Raw genomic sequence first — 20329 nt, forward strand, 5'->3', positions numbered from 1 at the left:
TCAACAAACGCAGTGAAATATTTGGGTATGATTTACTAAAGCACAGATTTATGGATGCTGCAACATTACAGACTCTCACTCTGCATAGGTTCTTCTAGCCATCTTAACTCCTTGCATAACACTAGTACATAAATTCAGTAAGCAGTTAAGGAAAAACTAAATTCAAATTAATGAGTTGTTGGCAAAATATATACGTTTTAAACTTGCCGACCTGCATACAATACCTGGCTAATTATTTGTAGACAGTGACAAATAAAAGGCTGTCAGCGCTTAGAAGAAAGCATTGTGTTAATTTATGTGGGTTTCTAAAACTATTGTTACCAGTTAAGTTACTGAGGTTAACTTGAGGCTAAAGGAGAGGACGTACAGGAAGTGAAAAATCGGGTGTAAACAGCTAATGCTAAGAGCAAATGGAAAGAGCTAATGTTGACAGTTAGCTATTGCTAATATTTCAGGGGGAAAATTATCACAGCTAATGTACTTGACATTTCAATTCAAGTACATTAAAAACAACTTTTCCCCAGAATTTAAAAAAAATCTAATGCAAACAGCTAAGATGAAGAGCTAATGCAAAAATAATGGTGGAAATAAGCAGCTAAAGTAAACAGCAACATAATGAAGACAGCCAGTGAAGCTACTGAGACAAACAGTGACAGGTTGTTAAGACCTAAATTGGACACTAAAAGTCAAACGCCAGCGCTACATTGTAGTATACCAAGCTTGTTTACAAAAATGAGAAGATTGAAATTAGTGTTTTCTCTTATGTTTGTTTCATGTTAGGTGCAAAGATATTTAAGGAATTGATGTGTGCAGTAGTGCGGCGTTAATGTTTGCCATCCTTTAAGTTGTGGTGTTTAAATCTGCCCAACATGTGTTTGTTGGAGAAAACATGGCACATAAGGCTTTTTCTTGATTTTCATCACTTTCATTTTTCTACCGCAGATCGGCATATCTCTCACCTGCTGTCATTTTTTCACGTTTATTCTTCCGGTATCTGTAAATATGAACCTTTTAGTGTCCTTTTTCATCTTCATACTTTTTAAACAATTGGAATGTAATTGTGAAATGACTTCAAGTTACATTCAGCTTACATTTCCCCTAAAGAGAATCTTCTTACCTGTTAACAGATAGTAGTAATATCTCTGCTTACGTGGCTGCGTTTCTATTTCAAATTTATCATCTTGCAGAGAAAATAGGACCTCCTCTTCTATGCTTGTCGTTTTTAGTTTCTTCTTCTGTCTTCTATCCTCTCCTTAGGCCATGTTTGCAAGCTACGTCCCTGAAATCATAGAGTTAATAGGAAACCGCAAGAAATATGGTGGTTCCTATAGTGCTGTTAATGGGAGAAAGTAAGTATTCAAGGAGGCTCTACTGCCTCCGCCGTGGTAGAGCCTTCTCTGCATGCCCTTTTCTTTTTCTTTTTCATGCATGTAGGCCATGTTTGCTCGCTACGTGCCAGAAATTGCTGCTCTCATCCTTAATCGGAAGAAATATGGAGGGAGTTATAACTCGACCAGAGGCAGAAAGTAAGTCAAACAAATAAAAAAGAAAAATCTTTAAGAATAAAAACTTGCTATGGTGTGATTTTGTGTGACTTGAGTAGCCTTCTCAAAAGAAGGAGATGCTCACTTTTATGTGGAATACAAAACAGTGATTTGAGACCTAAATAATTTAACACAAGTCACACCGTGACTGAAGAACTTGGCCATGATTGATGTATTGATTGCATTGCTTCAGCTTTTTTTTTTTGTACGTTTTGTCTTTGTTACTGTTCATCTGATAATGCCTGCCTACACTGTAAAGAAACTACAATCTTAACAAGGAGTTTTAACCTCGTTTTCTAAGGGTTTTTTTTTTTTCTTTTTGAAAACTACAGTTATTGCAAAGCATGGAAACATTTCCTTTTGGAAATATGACTCACATTAAATCAAATATGAATTAATTTTGCTTGTATATAAGAATTTTCCTTCATTAGAAGAAAATAAAGCTTTTTCAAGCAAAAAAATTCGACAAAATGCCTTGATAAGGAAGTTGTCTTTCAGTGCAGGTATATATATTTTTGCCATGCTTAATTTATGCATGTGTAGAATTTTCTCACTGTTTGTACACTGTGATTATTCATTTGTTGTAGTAGAAAGGACCGAAAATGTATGCCTGTACAGAGTTAATATAAACTTTTCAGAAACGGTATATTTGTTCACCTGCTTTTTTTAAAACTGTCTTTTATGCCCTAATGATAATCAGAAAGAAATACAAGCTTAAAAATAAACTGCCGTTATTATATTCTATCATTATTTTATGTATTATGGCCTCCGAGTTCAGAAATAGAGAGTTAAATAACCATCTTTGCTTTATGCCTTATGTGGACCATTTTAAATGTACTAACTCTTCTGCTGTTGGTACAAGGAGATAGAATAGTAAACATTTAAAGACAAAACTAAATACTACAGCATAACCAATTTAATTAATAGCTGAAGTTACTAAATCTACTAAGCAGATGAATGTATCACAGTTTTATTCAACATACATGAGAAAATCAAACATGTTTTGTTGTTGAAGTCAATGTTTTCATGGTTGATGCACATGTATTACAGTCATTCATTCACTGTTTCATTTTGTTGGTCATCTTCCCCTCACACCAAATAAATATATGAATATATATCAATTCTCTTTATATACACATACCTAAATAACTATTGACATTATGATCATCATAATATAGATTTACAAGTACCCATCATGTGATAAAACAGTGCGCTCCAAAAGGCACTCTTACTCCTTAAAGTTTTTAACATTTTGTCCTATTTCAACTTCAGGAATCTACCAGCTGTGCATATCCAGAGTTTAAATTTTTTTTTTTTCTAATTGTTCCTTTCAAAATAGGTCAGATTCAGTCAGATTGGACTGAGATCATGTCAACAGAAGTTTTTAGATTCTCCAATTTGGTTTAGGTTGGTACTTTAACTGGGCCGTTTGAAAATATGAACATGCTTTGGTCCAAGTCGTTCCATTGTGGCTCATATAAGGTGGCTGTTCCAGGATTCGTCTTTCTACTGACTACCAGCTTCCCTGACCTTCTTGAAAAACCCGACGCGTTCCTTCACAATAGTACACTTCTTTTTGTGGTGATCTGTCACGTAAAATAAAGGTAAAATCCTTTGAAGTTTGCTGTTGTAATGTGACAAAATAAAAATAAAAAAGTCAATGTTAGAGCTCTGCTTTAACAGCTTCTAAGAAAAGTACCAGAATCCTCCCATTTCTCCTTTATGTCATCAATTCCCTCATGCTTCTTTTTAAATGTGCTGTTTTTCTGAGCTTAAAACTCTGGCTCTGTCCTGCTCTGCTTGTTTATTCTCCATGCTTTGCCTTTTCTTGGCCTTTATCTTCAGTCTGACCTACACCCTCAGCATTAAATAAAAACTTGATTTAAAAAAAATAATCCGTTGACATGCTGGAAAATTTTGTGTTCTGGTTTTGCTTTCCTGCCAAAAGTTGAACGAGAGGATTGACATGCATGTTTCCGTTAGAAAGTAATGATTAATGTTAGGTCAGGCAACATATAAAACTCCATATTCAATCTCTCTCTGTTTTATTAAGATAATTAAATGAAGAAAGCTTTGCTATTTTTTCACTTCTTCTGACAAGCTGCATGCTACACTTACTTCTTATAACTTCACATTTAATTCTGGAAAAACGGTGCCATATCACATCTCTGATTGAGTTAATGTCATGGTAGTATTCTGGAGACAACAATGAAAGATCTGTCTTTAAAAAAAAGAATTAGGAAATGATAGGTCAGAGTTCTTATTTTTATTTTTGACTGGTCTTTATAAAGATTACAAATCTGGCATGGTCTGCTATTTTTCCTAAAATATCGCAAAATTTACAACAACTGTTGCCAAACCAGCAACTCTTTTTTTTTTCAAAGTATTTATTCATGTATGTCTTCTACTGGCAACATCAGACCAGGCTGCATAGTTATGTTTTACTAAAACAATTATCAAAAATAACTTGTGTGTGTTTCATTGCATATTTAGTTGACATTCTGTACATCTCTTTCCTTTTCTTTTTCTTTTTTTTTTTTTTTAGAGTAACTCACGTTTCTCTCTGTTTATTAGTGCAGAGCCTGCTTCCAAAGGCACAATGCACTACTGGAGGATCACAAAGAGCTACTTGCATAACAGACAAAAGACCTTACCTATAGAATAAAAGTTTATTTTTTTGTTTGTTTGTTTGTTTTAAAATAAAAGCAGCATATTTCAGATCCCCATACAGAATTATCAGCTTGTCATTTTTTTCATGTGGGCGACTTGAGGACATCTGAATTTCCCATCATGTTTTAGTCTTTAAGGAGCCTTTTTTTTTTCATCATTTTCTCTGTATTGTCATGAAAGAAGAGCCATTAATTTCACAATTTCATTATTGTCATCATTAACAAAGCAACGCTGAGCTGAAGGGCCATAAAATGCCTTGGTATTTTTTACCCGTAGTAGATGACTCTTAATTTCATTCTCTTAATTTACTATAAATACAGATTAGCTGGTCCTGGAGGCTAAAGTTTGTGACTCTAATGGGACAAAAATTTAAAAGTTCCACAAGCAGGAAAACGTTTTCAAGGCCTTGCAGTTGTTTTTTGTGAATGGTTTGTGACTTTGGTTTGTTAATCCAAGTCACAAGCTTTATTGTTGTTATTAATTTCTAATGAGACATACTTTTAACTTTAAATTATTAATAGATACTTACAGGTAATGTGTCTGTGCTTGTCAGTTATTCTGTGCTTCTCCTCTGTCGTCTTTATGTCCTCCTCTACTGTTTTTCTGTTTTCCTTAACAAAAGTGAAAAACACACTGGGATTCTGGTGTCTCTGGCCTTTTAAAGTCTTTTAATTCTCCATACAAGAGCTGAGGCAGAAATGCAACCTTTATCTAGACAAACATCTGAATTAACTATTAATAAAGACAAATATGAATAAGGGCAAAACTAAGACTAATCTGGGTTCTTTATGCATAGAGACTGTGGGAAGTGGGAACGGAGATAAACCATGTGCTGATTTTATAATCTCCATCTGAGGAAAACTGATCCGTTATAATCTGACGCTGAAAGCCACGGTGCCCTTTGACCTTTTCGTTTATAACCCTCCCTCATCATGAGAACATCAAACATCCTTTCTTGTAACAGTTCACACTAGCATAGATTTCAAATTTTAATAATTTCAAATAACCCCCCACCCCCCCTCCACAAAGATATATATTTTTTTCCTCTGTTTTTGTCTTTTGCTGCCTTTTAGTTTTATTGTCGCTCTGCCCCTCGTTTTCCAGGCACATCGTGGTCTGTGGTCACATAACGCTCGAGAGTGTGTCCAACTTCCTAAAAGACTTCCTACACAAGGACAGGGATGATGTCAATGTAGAAATTGTTTTTCTCCATAAGTAAGTGCAAATCTTTGAACTGTTGTGGATTGCAAGTGAAAACAAATTTAAATTTACATCAGAAATGCTTCTTCTTAAATTTTCTGATTTATTATGAGTATTTTTTTCCCCCCCTCTTTCTCAGTATTTCCCCTAATCTTGAGCTGGAAGCCTTGTTCAAGCGTCATTTTACCCAAGTAGAGTTTTACCAGGGGTCTGTCCTGAACCCACATGACCTAGCCAGAGTGAAGGTAACGTATAATCCTTCTTCTGTGTGTGCATGTCGGATTATGATATGCGTTATGGGAAAATGTACGTTTGCTTGGTGCAATTTTTAGATTGAATCAGCTGATGCCTGCCTGATCTTAGCGAACAAATACTGTGCTGACCCAGACGCCGAAGATGCATCCAACATCATGAGGTTTCTAAAACTAGTTCACGTTTTCACTCAGCTTCTAAATCGGATTTTAAGATGTGCATTTTTCTGTCCTTCACCCACTTTTTGTAAATAATACAAGATTCAAGCTCTTTTTTTGTCTATTGTTAGGGTAATATCTATCAAAAACTACCATCCGAAGATCAGAATAATAACGCAGATGCTGCAGTACCACAATAAGGTTCGTATTCACCTTACTGTGGACACGTTTCTGCTGTTTGCAAATAATTTAAGGCGTTTTGTGTTGAGATTAATCACTTAACTTTTTTAATCTTCCTAAAAATGTGCAGTGAGTAGCATTTTATTCCTTTCCCACAGGCTCACCTTCTGAACATCCCAAGCTGGAACTGGAAGGAGGGGGATGACGCCATTTGCCTTGCTGAGCTGAAACTCGGGTTCATTGCCCAGAGCTGCCTAGCTCAAGGACTCTCCACCATGCTGGCCAACCTTTTCTCCATGAGGTCCTTTATCAAGGTACCCGCAGCTAGGATTCATCTGTCTGTGGCATCAAAAATAAGTGATTAGGAGTAATAGGTGCATATTTTGCAATTAAAAGTCTCTGGATGGGCCCAATTGGTAGAGAAATCCCCCAAAAGACTTGCGGTTCAAGGAAGCTGAGAACATAAATCATGGCACACTTTTCAAAAAATTATACAAATGAAAACCACGTATTCGTTTCCTTTCACTTTACAAATATGCACCACTTTGTGTCGGTCTATCTCATACAACCCTTTTAAAATACGTTGAAGTTTGTGGTTGCAACGTGGCAAAATGTGAAAACGGCTTTAATAAATGAACCACTTTCACGTTTTGTTAGAAAATCTTCTCTTTATTGCAGATTGAGGAGGACACATGGCAGAAGTACTACCTTGAAGGAGTATCCAATGAGATGTACACAGAGTACCTGTCAAGTGCCTTTGTTGGGTTGTCCTTCCCAGTCATCTGCGAGTAAGCAGTAAAATATTAGCATTCTTTTCTAACGTTTTATTTCCTCCTTATATGCAAAATTTACACTTTTGTATTTACAATTGCAGGCCTTTTCATCAAAAATATTGTGTATTTTCTATGACATATTGAAAATGTTTTACCCTTAAGATGAAAAGATGAGAAATATATATTTTAATTCTGGCTCTGGTTTTCATGAAGAGTATGATTGTCGGTGAACTATTTCAATTCTTATCTAATTTTGGTATTATGCTTTGCAGACTCTGCTACGTGAAGCTGAAGTTACTCTTGATAGCTATAGAGCACAAATCTGATCAAAGGGAAAGCAGGTAAATGGATTGTCTGAGCTGTTTGGGTGCATTAAATAATGCAGGGTTTGGTCGACGCTGTGAAGCTACTTTAAATCAGCTATACAAACCCCTAAATAACTTTTCCCCTTTTCTTCCCAGCACTTTGATTAACCCTGGAAACCATGTGAAAATGCAGGAGGGAACCCTGGGCTTCTTCATCGCAAGTGATGCCAAAGAAGTAAAAAGGTGATTAGTTGGAGATTAAACCTTTTCTTAACTGAGCACACAGGATCATGACTCATCAAGGTCCAACTACATAAACAGTGTTCACACATCAAAATGTAACGTGCAGTTCATTAGTGTGGCGCCCCCCGATAAACTGCACTGACTCCTTCGTTTCAAATGTAATTCAAAGATTTTCTGCATTTCATGTTGGGCCAATTTCACAGCCGTCTTTAAACTTGTTTTTTCAATAGTAACTTTAAACAGCACCAGCATTTAGTGAATTCTTTCTCTCTTTATTCTGCAGGGCGCTGTTTTACTGCAAGGCTTGTCACGATGACATAACAGATCCCAAAAGAATAAAGAAATGTGGATGCAAGAAATGTAAGTTATCGTACAATAAAACAGTGTCCGGTAATTTGACTTGTATGCACAGTTTAAGATGGAGAGAGATATTTGATTTTAAAAACTACAGTTGCTTCACTAGGTGCTTTTCTTCTCCAGCTACAATCTTATAAAACCTCATCATTATACCCTTATCAGGCCCTTCTCTCCAAAGATCTGAAGACATGCACATACATAATTTATCACTTTTAAGAAAGTCAAATTTATTTGTACAAGACTTTTAAAAACAGCTAATATTGACCGAAGTGCCTTACTGCTAACTTTTACAGTTTGATTTCTCAGGTCAACCCCAGTTTAACAGCAAATACAATCTTTCAGGCTTTTCATCTGAATCTTAGTCTTTTGAATTCCTTTTAAATGCGTTTCATGTTCGAGTTTTTGATCTCGATGTTTGTTCTGTTAACTAACTTTAACATGCTGTCATGTTAGCAGGCATTCAGACAGACTGTTAACACCACAGATACCCGGATGGATCTTGCTATAGTAGACGATTAAAAAAAACAACAAATCATGTTGTTGTTAACTCATCTTCAAATTGTTTTCCTTATTTCATTAAAAACCAACACATAACTTTCGCATTTCATATATTCTTTTTTTTTTTGCTGCTTGGGAACATTTAAAAAAAAAATCACTTTCTAGTGATATATTGTGAGTAATGTTGGTTTGTTTCTGCTACAAAAACACAGCCTGCTATTTGCATCCCAGACTGAAGCGACCTGTTTGAATGCACAGTGAATGCTGCATGAAACGGTGGATGTTTGCTGCCTGGACCCCAGTCATTGTCATGTGTTGCATTTAGACTGACAATTACATAAATGACAAATATTATTAACACATTTAATTTAACAATATCTAATTTTTATTTAATTTTACATATACGAGGAACAGTAAATTAATTATGGGAATTCTGCAGAGTTTAGTCAGTAATTCTCAACCTCACCACAAGGTGTCACCACTGGCCAGTGAAATAATAACTGCACATCTTATTGCAGTCATGTCAAAGTAATTTGTGACCCTGCACTGTTTTGTACAACTGTTAGAATGTCTCTGGTTTTCTGTATGTGATATAAGATTTATCTTTGTTTTTGTGAAAATAGTACATTTGACTTACTTTTTTTTTTCTTTAGAAGTCTGTGCTGTCTTTGGATTTAACTCATAGCATAGTGCAAGATTATGAGCATTTGCTGAGATATGCAGTGTCTTAGAAAGTAGTGAGCATAAGCTTGTTGGGGTCACGATTAGATGAGGGCGAAGGGGTAAAGGCAGGAAATATATTGTTCCACAAAGTAAAAAATTTGGAAGGGGGAAAAAAAACACACAAAAAAAACCTAAATCCAAATAAGATCTAAAGTTTGTAATTTGTCACAACAAAGCTGAACATGCTCATTCTTGCAAAGGCTCTGTTCTGCAGCCTGCCTGCCTTTGCCCTCTTCTCCCCCATAGCGACCCTCCACATTAACCTGCTCTTCCTCTCCTCTCGTCTGAACCCATGACTGTAGCCAAGACACCCGCCTACAAGAGAATGAGACTGGCATGTTGCTTTGATCGCAGGCGCTCAAAGTGGGAGCGCTCTTGCATGCCGGTTATAGTGCGTTGTAACTTGGACTCCCCTCATCGGGACATCCCACTCTCTGCTCTCTCTGTTAATGATTGCTCGGCCACTTTACGTGCCTGTAAGTTGTCGCCGTGACGTGTGCTCTTCACTTGTGCTCTGTGTTGACTTTGCAGTGTGTCTGCGGCTTCTGTTCTTTCTGGCTTTAGCTGCCGTGTCCTCACTTTCCAGAACATATAGTTCAGGTCAGAAGTATACTTACCCTTCTCGCGTCATAGTAGTTTGGACTTTTGATAATTTGCTAGAATTGCTCTTTTTTTTTTTCAGCATGGAATAAGTTTACAATGCACAACTTCAGTGTGTTTTAACAACCAGACTTAGATGCACACGTTTAAATTGGTTATTTAACCAATAAGGATGACTACCCTTTGAATTTGCTGGCCTGGTGTTTTATCCAGGGAGATTTGCTCAAATCATAAAAGAGCCTTAAATGTTTTTTGTTTTTTTAACAAATTATATCAACTCCCTGGAATCTCTTGACATATGTCAGAGTGAACTTTCTTTATTGGTACCTCCCTAGTGTGTGAAAATCTAAATCCTTTGAAACTAGTGGAATCAGAAGGGTTAAACTTGAATCTGACAGGATTTTTTGACAAGTATCAAAACCTGGTTTTGGAACCAATGTACGTGAACTCTACCAACTCTGGCAAGATGATTGGTCAAAAAAAAACAGACCAATAATATGTGTGGGTCTGCATTATAAACGGATGTCTGCACCCATTATTTTGTTTTCAAAGAACACTTTAGTAGCTTTTGTATGAACATCTCAAGCTGAAAAAATGAACAATTCAGAAAAATGATTAAAAGCTCAAATAAATGACTTTTATGCCTGTTAAGAGTGTTTTTAAACTCCTGACCAGAACTGCAGATGTTTGCTTTAGCCTTTTGACTGTTGGGTCAGCTGGTGCTTGTCTTTCCCTTTGCATTGTCTCGTTTGGAAGCTATTTCTCTCTGTTGTGTGAGGCATGCAGGTATTTTGTTTAGAAATTGTCAATCAAAAATTGCCCTTGCATAAATTAAATAAACAGATAACCAAACATTAAGTTTTCTCAGACACACTCACACACCAACACAAAGTCACTTTTGGAGGATTTTAATGCAGTTTTCAGCATGATGTTTGGAGATTATTTTTGAAGAGAGTAAAGTAAAACATATTTAATCCAAATACATCACTAATCAACCCTGCAGAAATGAGAAATGCAGGATTGGATATTATTATAAGTAGATGACGGCGAGAATTTAAAAGTGATCTTGACAACACCTGAGGGGAATTTCTTTTAGGAGACTTCAGCACATATTGAGGTTAACGTAGTGGCTTTATTAAATTAGGATGAAAAGCTCTGAGGGTAAAATCAGCAACATGTTGAGCAGATAAACCAGTGCTGCGCTTGCTGGATGTGCTTTCTAGCTTTTAGTTTCCTAACCCTGAGTGAAGTCTGCAGTAAGAGGATTGGAACAGAGCTGGATCTTATGTGGAATAACAGAGTGCTGGATCGTATTGAATGTAAAAGAATTGATTTGAGATGAACGGGAATCTTTAATTCAGGTGTGACTCCCCCTTTTAAAGGCTGTTCTGCTGCGTGGCAGCAGTCTTGCAGAATGTGTCTGAGGTTTCAGAGCAGTTTGCTGGAAAACATTTTAGACTGCCATGCAATTTCAGGAAATATCTCCAGATCAAAGAGCATTCTGAGCGGAGCTTAGCTTCTTTGGGCATTTCCGCCCCTCGGCGTGTCTTCTAGGGCTGTTTGCTGTGAGATTCGCCTGGCGAACAGAGCCCCGCTGTCGACACAGCGCGCAAGACACACAGAGCAAGGCCTTATGCGGCCTGACGTGGAAATTATGTTTGCATTTTCATTTTTGGAATGCTACCGGTTATCATGAAACTCAGCCTGACAGTTCGTAACCACCAGGCAAACCAAGATGCCCCCGCCCTCCTCTGCTTTGCTCTGGTTGTGGGACAGATGCTAGCCTGTTAGTCCTGTGACTCTGCTCGCGCCCTGCAATTGCAGGCGACAGATGCCAGGACCAGCAAGGTCCCTGTTTGAACATCGCTGTCACCATCGTGCCTTAAGCTCAACGCATGACCTTTATTGTGAGCAAGGGGTCGAAATAAGTCACTAATGAGCAAGTGTGGGATTTCGTGCACACAAAAAAGTGACTCGCTCAAACTTCTGCACATTCATTGCTGGTTCTCATGGGCACATCTGAGGAGTGAGAAAGTGATTTAAGGAACAATTTGATTATTTATTTTGGTAACACAAAGCTCGAAATCAAATGCTAACCTTCTTGAAGTTGTAAGAGCTGAAGAAGATGGCATTTTAATTTATGACTATAATGAATAATGCTGGAACAGAAACCTCTTAAAAATATATACTAACTTTATATTGCTTAAACGTCTGACATATATGTGCCTTAGTTTTTCTGCATTTATTTGACTTTTGTAAAGATACACTAGCAGCAGGGATAACCACAGGTTTGAGGAGATTATGAGCAAATTCACGGCAGAAGAGATCCTGGAGGTGTGGGCCGTGGTTGGAGGATTCGCCCATACGAACCACTGAGCAGATACGTGTAAACAAATACCCAAAATAAACTTTCAGAGTGGTGCTTTTACTGGCCTGTAACAGCCAATCTGACCTACAAAGGCTTTCTCAGACTTCTCAGAAAGATGCTGAGAAAGCTGAAATGCTAGTCGAAGGTTTTAGGAAGTGATTTGTACGCGCCACCTGGACTCTGGGGGTTAATTACCAGGAATTTAAAAAAAAAATTTTTAGTCTCAGGAAGAAAACTAATTGTATTGTGATTTATATATTTATTTTGCTTGCTAATTTTCACAGTCAATTAACAAACTAATTGTCTGATTAATTACTGTATAAAATCATTGTAGCATCTCAGCTTTGACATCAAAATTTATTCATTTTTTAAAAAAAAAAACCCAAAAAGTTATTCAACATAAATGTCTTCTTTTTTTATTTCTACTCTCTAATTCCTGTTGTCTTCAGGGTTCGTTTCTGGATTTCTTTTCAGTGCCTTAAAAAGACAAACTCCTCAACCTTCAATCCACTGTTTTCATTTTTAATTTGCCTTTCATTGCCGTCTGTTTTCCCCTGTAACCTCTCATTCATCTCTGTATTTTCCTCAGCTAAAAATAGCTATAATGGATATATCAAATCAAGTAAGTGCTGATTTCCTCCTCCTGACGTCTCTCTCTAACACTTCCACATGCGCATTCTCAACTGTCACCACCTGATCTGTCTCTAACCTGCTGTATTTCAACCGTCTCCTCTGTCATCATCCATTACTGTATTTTGCATTCAAAGCCGGAGGAAAATGTTTTCTTTACGCTGGGGTGTCGCCACTAGGGGGTGCTGCTGCCTCGCTCTATGTGTGAATACATTAAATCACTGATCAATTCAAAATGTAACAAACAGATTTTGAGTAAACATATGCGTGAATCCCAAAATGGCAATTTGTTTTTTTCTTCCTGGGAATAAATAATGCATAAATATATAAAAGTAAAAGTAAGAATTGATATAATATTTTGGCATTTTTCATTTAGCCATCAGGCAAGTGTCATCCACTTCACTTCGAAAGGATCTGTGCAGCAAATCTGCCACATTGTGTTGTCCTGAAGAAGTGCTGCTCATGTTTGACGTGAGGCAGATATATAGTGGAGGTCTGAAACAGGGAGGGTAATCTGCTAGACAGCTGACTGTTAGAATAATCATCTCTCTTCTCCGGTTTTAGCTTCCAGACATTTTTTCCCCCCCTTAACTTAAATAAGCATTCCTCTTCTCTCTCTTTTATCGTCACTAGTTTTTACCTCCTTTTATTATCACTGCCTTAGCCTGAATTCCACTCCCCGTCCCCCGTCAGCCATGACCTGCACACAGCAGCCGTGGCTGCTGTAATTCACGGTGTCACCTCCTTCTTCTTGTGGCACAACAATCGCTAAAGCACCTGAAAGCAGGTTTATTAATTTATGTGTATAATAAATATCAAAGTAAAATGTCAAAAGGAACATTTCATCTGAGGTGAATACGAGCTGGTTAAGTGGCGTTAAATAAAAATGAGGCTTTGTTCAATTATTCAGATATTAGCATTCTTGTGCCAGAAAGAGTTACCCACCCAAACTAGTGATTGTACTTTAATTATTAACTTGTTTCATTAACACACACACCTACACACACACCCACCCACGTACACACACACACACACACACATATATAAAGGTCTTATTGAAGTTACTTTAAATGAAGTCCTACCTTACAGCGCCTTGCAAGAGTGTTTATATAGCCCTCAAACATTTCCATATTTTGTTACGTTAAAACCACAAATTTTGATTTACTCTTTAATCTGGATTTAATATAATAAATTTACACAAAGTAGAGTGTGAAGTGAAAGGAAAAGGCTACATGTGTATTTTAGCAATATAAACAGAGCAATGTGCATTTTTTTTTCAACACCCTGTATAAATACTTTGTAGAACTACTTTTGGTATACTAAATTATACCTGCAAGTCTCTGTATAAGATCTAGAGGTCAACATTTTTGTACTTTCTTCTTTGCAACAAAGCCCAAACACAGATTGGATTAAGTCCATTTGTAAACACGAATCTGTAAGTATTGCCCATGTTTTCTTCTGTCTCAGCTAACGAACAGCAGCCTTGGAACATGGTGCAGAAACCACGTTTCACTGTGGGGACGGTGCGTTAAGGGTAATGAACGGTGCGTTCAGGGTAATGAACGGTGCGTTCAGGGTAATGAACGGTGCATTCAGGGTAATGAAACAGTGTTAGCTCTTCGCTATGTGTAGCATTTTGCACAAGGGCCAAAAAGTTCAGTTTTAATCTCATCGGACCAAAGCATCTTCTTTCACGTTTGTTGTTAAGTGAGTACTTAAAGTAGGTTGCTCTTTATTGTATTGATGGGCATTAGAATAATGTAGATGTACAAATGCACACCAAGCTTTTTTTTTTTTTAACAAAACGTTTTTTATATATATTTTTTTCTTTCACTTCATAATTACCAAAACCATACTTTTAGTCCGTCGCTTAAAAATAATGAAAAATTGTATTTGTACAAGTTTATGAAACTTGTCAAAATTTTAAAAAGTGCTATTGACACTTTTGGAAGGCACTAAATGTTTTACTGGACAAACTAAAACATGAATCTACTGAGAAAAAAAGTAGTGCCAATGATTAACGTTTTTTTATTCATTTATCCATTTCTAACAGAATATTATGCTGCTTTTTTAGATTGTTTGAGCTGACTTAAAAAAAAAAAATCCATCATGCAGCTGTTGATTTTGACTCCTCTTCATTTAGCAGTAAACAGCAGCCCTGTAATCCGAGCGCCGCCTTTTCAGTCCAAATCAGCCAAACTGAACCATGTCTCAGCCAACGTGGTCTCTAGGGGCCCTCACAGAGTTGTTGCTGTCCCCGTTCCCTTGGTAAACAACCGCAAGGGAAGCCTACTGCCCCTCAGCAAGCCCTCCGCCCTGAAACTGAGCCTCGTGGGCTCTAGAGACCTGGCCCGGGTCGGCCGGCTGCCAGGGGTGGCAGAGGAGACTCGTCAACTTCAGCGGGCGCGAAGCCTGCCGGTGAAGTACAGATACCATCCCGGTCACCCATGTGTCACCACACTCGGTCGGCGGCAGTGTAAGAGCCAACTACCCCACCTCTCTTCTACTCTTGCTGTGTTAGGCAGGCCTGTGTTCAACAACAGCACAACCAAAGCATGTGCTTGCCAGGCTGGAGTGGCTGCATGTGTAGCATTCTTTACTAATGACCCAGCCTGAGCAGCTGTCAGCTGCAAAACATTAAATATTAAACAGGCCGAGCAAAGATGTGAAGGGCCCCCGAGTGTCGGAGCGTCGCTCTCCACTGGCGGCCCCGTGTACTTGCACTTGTTCCATTATGATGTCAGTCTTAGACATGCGATCAGCGCTGGAAACCCTGAGTTCATCTGCAGAGGAGTGTCGTCTATGACTTTATTAATTTTAATGCAAGCACTTGCAATTTCTTCATATGTTTTTAAAGAAAAAAGCAGATGGAGGAAAAAAAAAATATTCGCAGCTTGAATCGTCGCTGAAAAGATACTCAAGCGTGTCTTTAACAGCCTTAACACACTGTAACAAGCCATTCCCCCAGAATGGTGGCTGTTAAAGCTCCATCAGTAAAACTGCTTCTCTTGGCTCCTCCTGTTTATTTTCCTGCTGACTTGTTCCCTCCTGAGCTGTGATATTACCTTGTGAAAATATTTGCCTGATTGCTTGACCCATGGGAAAAACTTATCCTTCAGTCCCGATGAAGAGCTCAGCGCGGTTTGGTGGAGTGATGAAGACAATGTCCGAGGGGCATCTCCGCTGTGCATAAATCACCCTGGCACGGGGGCCAACCTATTTACATGAGCCGAGGACGCCACTCCAAAGATGAAGGAACACTAGAAATTGTTGTACTGCAGGAGGCTTAATATTAGAAGATTTTAAATGAATGACTAAAATCAGAATGCAAGCAATACATTACAAAGCCACTTTCTGCCTACGAGGTAAAAGAGTGTAGCCTTTTTAATCAAATAAAGCTTGGTTCAAGAAATAATTTTCTGAAAAAAATCTAAATTAAGCAAAAGAGGAAACTTCTTGCCTGATACTTATCGCAAAAATCTAATATGTATACGTGTGTACTCTGTTAGAGTAGTCTAGATTCATTAAAGAAAAAATAAAAATTCATTAAAGAAAAATAAAATTTCAATCAGCTTTCATTCAGCACAGCAGAAAACATGAGTCAGGTAGCTTTACTAGCATCATTAGCAGCTAACAGTTACCAAGTTGTTGTATTCTCACAGTGCTTAAAAATATATATTTTTTTCATCTTGTCTATTATTCTCTCACTTCCTGTTTCTACCAAGTATCCAAAATGTTCCCAAAAAAAAAAAAAAAAACTAATCAAAAGTAGCAAAAGCAAATTCTGGCTAGCCCAACGGCTCCATCACACAACAGGGCAGCTAAAGGTCTACTTCCTTTAAAATGTAGCTACATCAATATATAAAGCTTAATGTACTCATCTTCATTTGCAGGGCCCGCATTGTGACAGTAAACTTTCTTTAACACACATAGTCACATACTGGCAGCAGTTGGAAAAATACCTTACTTTGATAATACATATTGAGAAATTTCAATATCATGAGAAGATCTCATTAACCCTTACTGTATCGTTATTGTTAGATTTTTTTTATCTAGATTACAGGAGTTCTCTGGCTACAAACTGGACTTTGGTAATCTGGATGAAAGTTCATGGTGGCGCTCTTGCATGTTTGTATTTGTAAATAAATCCATTAAAAAAACATCTACCATTATTTTCTGTCTGCATTAACTGTCTTCTATTTCCGCCCAGTAACATTCCAGCCTGTTTGTGTACTGTCTCTTTAAACTCATTGACCTCGCTCTGTGCTGTGTCCTCTCTTCATGTGACTTTTACTTGATGTGTGATAACGCCGCCCTCCTCATACCTTTACATTTTGTTTCAGTTGAAGAGGACCAACAGACAGCTCTGTCACCCAAAAAGAAGCAGCGCAACGGAGGCATGAGAAATTCTCCAAACTCCTCGCCCAAGATAACAAGGTACGACACCGATATCTCATGAAGAACATCATGAAGAGCATGTTCTGTAACCCCCAGCCCACTCCCTGAACCCATTTTTTTCATCAAAAAACATGCCAGACTTGCAAATGCCACATGGTTTCATGTGACAACTAGAGACTCCAGCTCTTAAACAGGTCTGGCACTAATGACAGCACCTAGCAGGGAGAGAAGCTCTAAAGGATGGATAGCCCAAGGCTATTCATCTATTGTCGGATCCCTCCGAGGTCTTTTCAGCACGTTAGGCCACAGATGATATGTATCATCGCAATGAAAGGCGAATTCAAATGTTACCTTGCTTTTATCTTGTCTCATGAAATTAAATCAGCGCTTATTGATCCTGACTTAAGATAACGCTGTTATTCAACAAGAGACCATTACCAGAATGATAATAGTAGCACTCATTGTCATTAAGTGCCATGTGATGAGAAAGCCATGCAGCAGGGAGGACCTGCAGCCTGATGTATATACAGTGGAACAGATGTAATTTCATTAAAACTGACAGATGACTCTATTTTAGCGTTGGCTAATATGGGGACCGCTATTTGTTTGACATTTTTAAACCAAACCCACTTGCCTATATTATTGAACATTGCAAGATAAGGTGCAGGTAGGCAGCAAGCAAAGGTTAGACAAGTGACTTTGATGTCTTATGAATAAAAGTATTTACATGCATTGGTTAGTTAGCGTTTCCTTTGATCGGAGGCCTTGGGTTTTGGGGTGTCTGCCCCCCATTTGATTTGCTTCAAAGCATTCATGTTGAATTGCTACAGGGGTTTTCCGGACTCTTGGGTTACAAAAACCCGAGCTTTTCCAGCACTGTAGCCATCAGCCAAATACGAACCCACCAAACCGATCCATCTACTCACCACACTAATCCACAGCAATTCAGGTGGTTGTGTTATTCCATTCAGCGCCTGCTGTCTACACGCTGGAGAGGGATTTACTGCGGTTGCCTAAGGGATACTTCATTGCAACAAGCAAAGGAAAAAAAAAAAACATCTGGGTGTATGCTGTATCAAATGTGTTTTTATAGGACCTGAGGCCTCAAGGCCTTTGTAAATAAGTAATGATCAACAGATTGGCTGAGGGTTTTTGAAGAGCATCCCTTTGTCAGTTTACATGACAGGAGGGTTTTCAAAGACGTTTCCAGCCCTCAGTGCTTGTGTAAGTTTCAATAAGACAAAAACATAAAGGATGTGGATGCAGTTTCATGCAAAATTATGTATATATCATCACATTTATGTCCTATTACAACCAATGTCTCCACCAGCATTGTACACTAGACTAACTTTTTTTTTTTTTTTTTACATTGTCTTGGCTTAAAACTCAAGACTGGATGGAGAGCATCTGTAAACATCAGTTCTTAAATCTTGCCAGAGATTCCTAATTATATTCAAGTATGGATTAAAAGATGATTGTCCTCTTTGATAAAAACAAAACATTCCATTGTAATTCTGGCTTTACGTTTGTTTTCCTGTTGGGAGTGTAATGTAAGCTCAGCTCAGTATTTTGCAGCCTTTAACAGGATTTCTTCTTAAACTGACCTGTATCCATTCGTCTTTTCATCAACTTTGACGAGTTTCCCTGTCCTTGTGAAAGTAAGGTATGCCTACAGCCTGATACTTATTTGTAAATCTGTGGGGATGTAATGTTAGATTGAAGGGGCTGAACAGATATGCACCAAACACATTTCTGATATATAGTTTTAATCTGTTACAAAAGTTTGAAACGCATGCATATTTTTGCTTTGCACTTCATAATTATACACCATTTGGTGTTTAGCTGTCTCATGCAACCCCAATAAAATGCAAAACAGTTGAGTTGCAATGTGGGAAAGGTTCAAAAGGTACAAAGTCTTGTGCAAAGCAGTTTTGTTGGTGACCGCTTTTTACATCTCATGATTCATTAAGGTCTTCTAGAAGTCACTTGACCTTTTGATTTATAGTGACGTTGGGTAAAATAATAATAACAAAAAGAACTGTGGGGTTACAAACAACCCTCACTTATGTCCGTGAGGCTGTGTCGCTCCCACTTCCAGCACGCTAATGCGTCCCGTCTGGAGCTCCGCAATGACGACCTCTCTGAAATTAACACCCCTTCCACAGCCCCCTTGATGGGTCATAAGACACATCTAACTGTGGCATGTCAAAACGTGTTTGGTCACATCGAAGCGCCTTGACATACACGTCATGTCTGCCACTGCACTGCCGAGGCAATTGGCGGTGTAGGATAGTGACAGGCCGTCATGGCTGACAGTGAGCGATGGCTATCCTGGCAGAGCTCAGCCTCACCAGTCATCTCTGCAAGGACAAACTGAAGTGACAGCAGCTCCATTGAGTGAGTGCTCAAATATTTGACTTTTGATGAAATATTTAGTCAAGGTGTAAAACCTCTAAGTGCTTTCACTTCTCTTAGAACTTGCATTTAAGGTCAAGCTGATTAGACAAAATTCTGTTGGAGAAGCAGAAAACAACATGTGCTTATCCCGTTTTTCACCCTTTTTTAACGATGCTGTTTGTGTTCTTTGTTACTGACAAACCCAACACTTTAAAGCTCTGTTGAAAACTAAAACTGCAAACAGTTCTGATAAATATACAATATGACAAAACCAGAGACCAAATGGTAAAGTTGCTGGTTAGAAAACACGGCAATTACTAAAAGAGATGGAAAAGTAGGATTATCAGCAGTCCAAAGGCAGCCGGTATTTGAAATGAGGGTCACACAACCAATGGGCGAACTCTTTCACCTGGCTTTCTGAGGTCACAAGTCTTAAACAGGATCAAATCAAATGCATATAAATCTGTAAATTCATTGACACTATGCGTTGTAGGTGCATATTTAATGCCCACCTGTATTTTACTTTGGCCTGTTACCACTAAATATTAAAGTGGGGAGATGGAAAAATTCAGTTTTACATATTAAATGCAGAGGTAAAATAATACTCAACAAAAATCAACTTTAAAATTATGTATTAAATTAACTGAGATCTGATCATATTAAAGGGCTGGATATCCACCACTAAATATTTAATTTGCCAAAATAAAATGTTATAGGTATTTAAGTAAAAATTGTAGAACTTTTTTTTTATTTTAGCTGCTGAAATAACTTGAACATTAAAAAAAAATAAATAAATAACGTCAGAGTGGCTTTCGCCAACACTTCCTTCCTTAATCGTCTTTGGTTCCAACAGAACTGTGTTGACGTGAGCTCTATCCCCAGATTTATGTTGCGACTTCCATGACATTGTACTGAAATGTTTTACAACTCAACTTTTGACCTATTAACTGAGTAAAATATATGATTTAATCATGCGATAAAAGAAGACAAGCTACAAATGCCAAAGAGAAGTATGTGTCTATTAGGGTGCCAT

General features: G+C 37.9%; 1 protein-coding gene across 1 annotated transcript in view; it reads left to right on the plus strand.

The window, feature by feature from the left end:
• The window catches only part of LOC103142316 (calcium-activated potassium channel subunit alpha-1), a 92568-nt gene that overhangs the window by 53703 nt on the left and 18536 nt on the right, over positions 1-20329 (plus strand). The window contains 14 exon segments of the mRNA XM_016674427.1: positions 1258-1349; positions 5319-5429; positions 5554-5659; positions 5747-5829; positions 5956-6025; positions 6163-6318; positions 6683-6792; positions 7050-7118; positions 7239-7325; positions 7609-7685; positions 8346-8354; positions 9206-9379; positions 12461-12493; positions 16845-16938. Of these exon segments, the coding sequence (XP_016529913.1) occupies positions 1258-1349; positions 5319-5429; positions 5554-5659; positions 5747-5829; positions 5956-6025; positions 6163-6318; positions 6683-6792; positions 7050-7118; positions 7239-7325; positions 7609-7685; positions 8346-8354; positions 9206-9379; positions 12461-12493; positions 16845-16938 (1271 nt within the window).

Source organism: Poecilia formosa, unplaced genomic scaffold (assembly GCF_000485575.1).
Source record: "Poecilia formosa unplaced genomic scaffold, Poecilia_formosa-5.1.2 Scaffold95, whole genome shotgun sequence".
NCBI lineage: Eukaryota > Metazoa > Chordata > Actinopteri > Cyprinodontiformes > Poeciliidae > Poecilia > Poecilia formosa.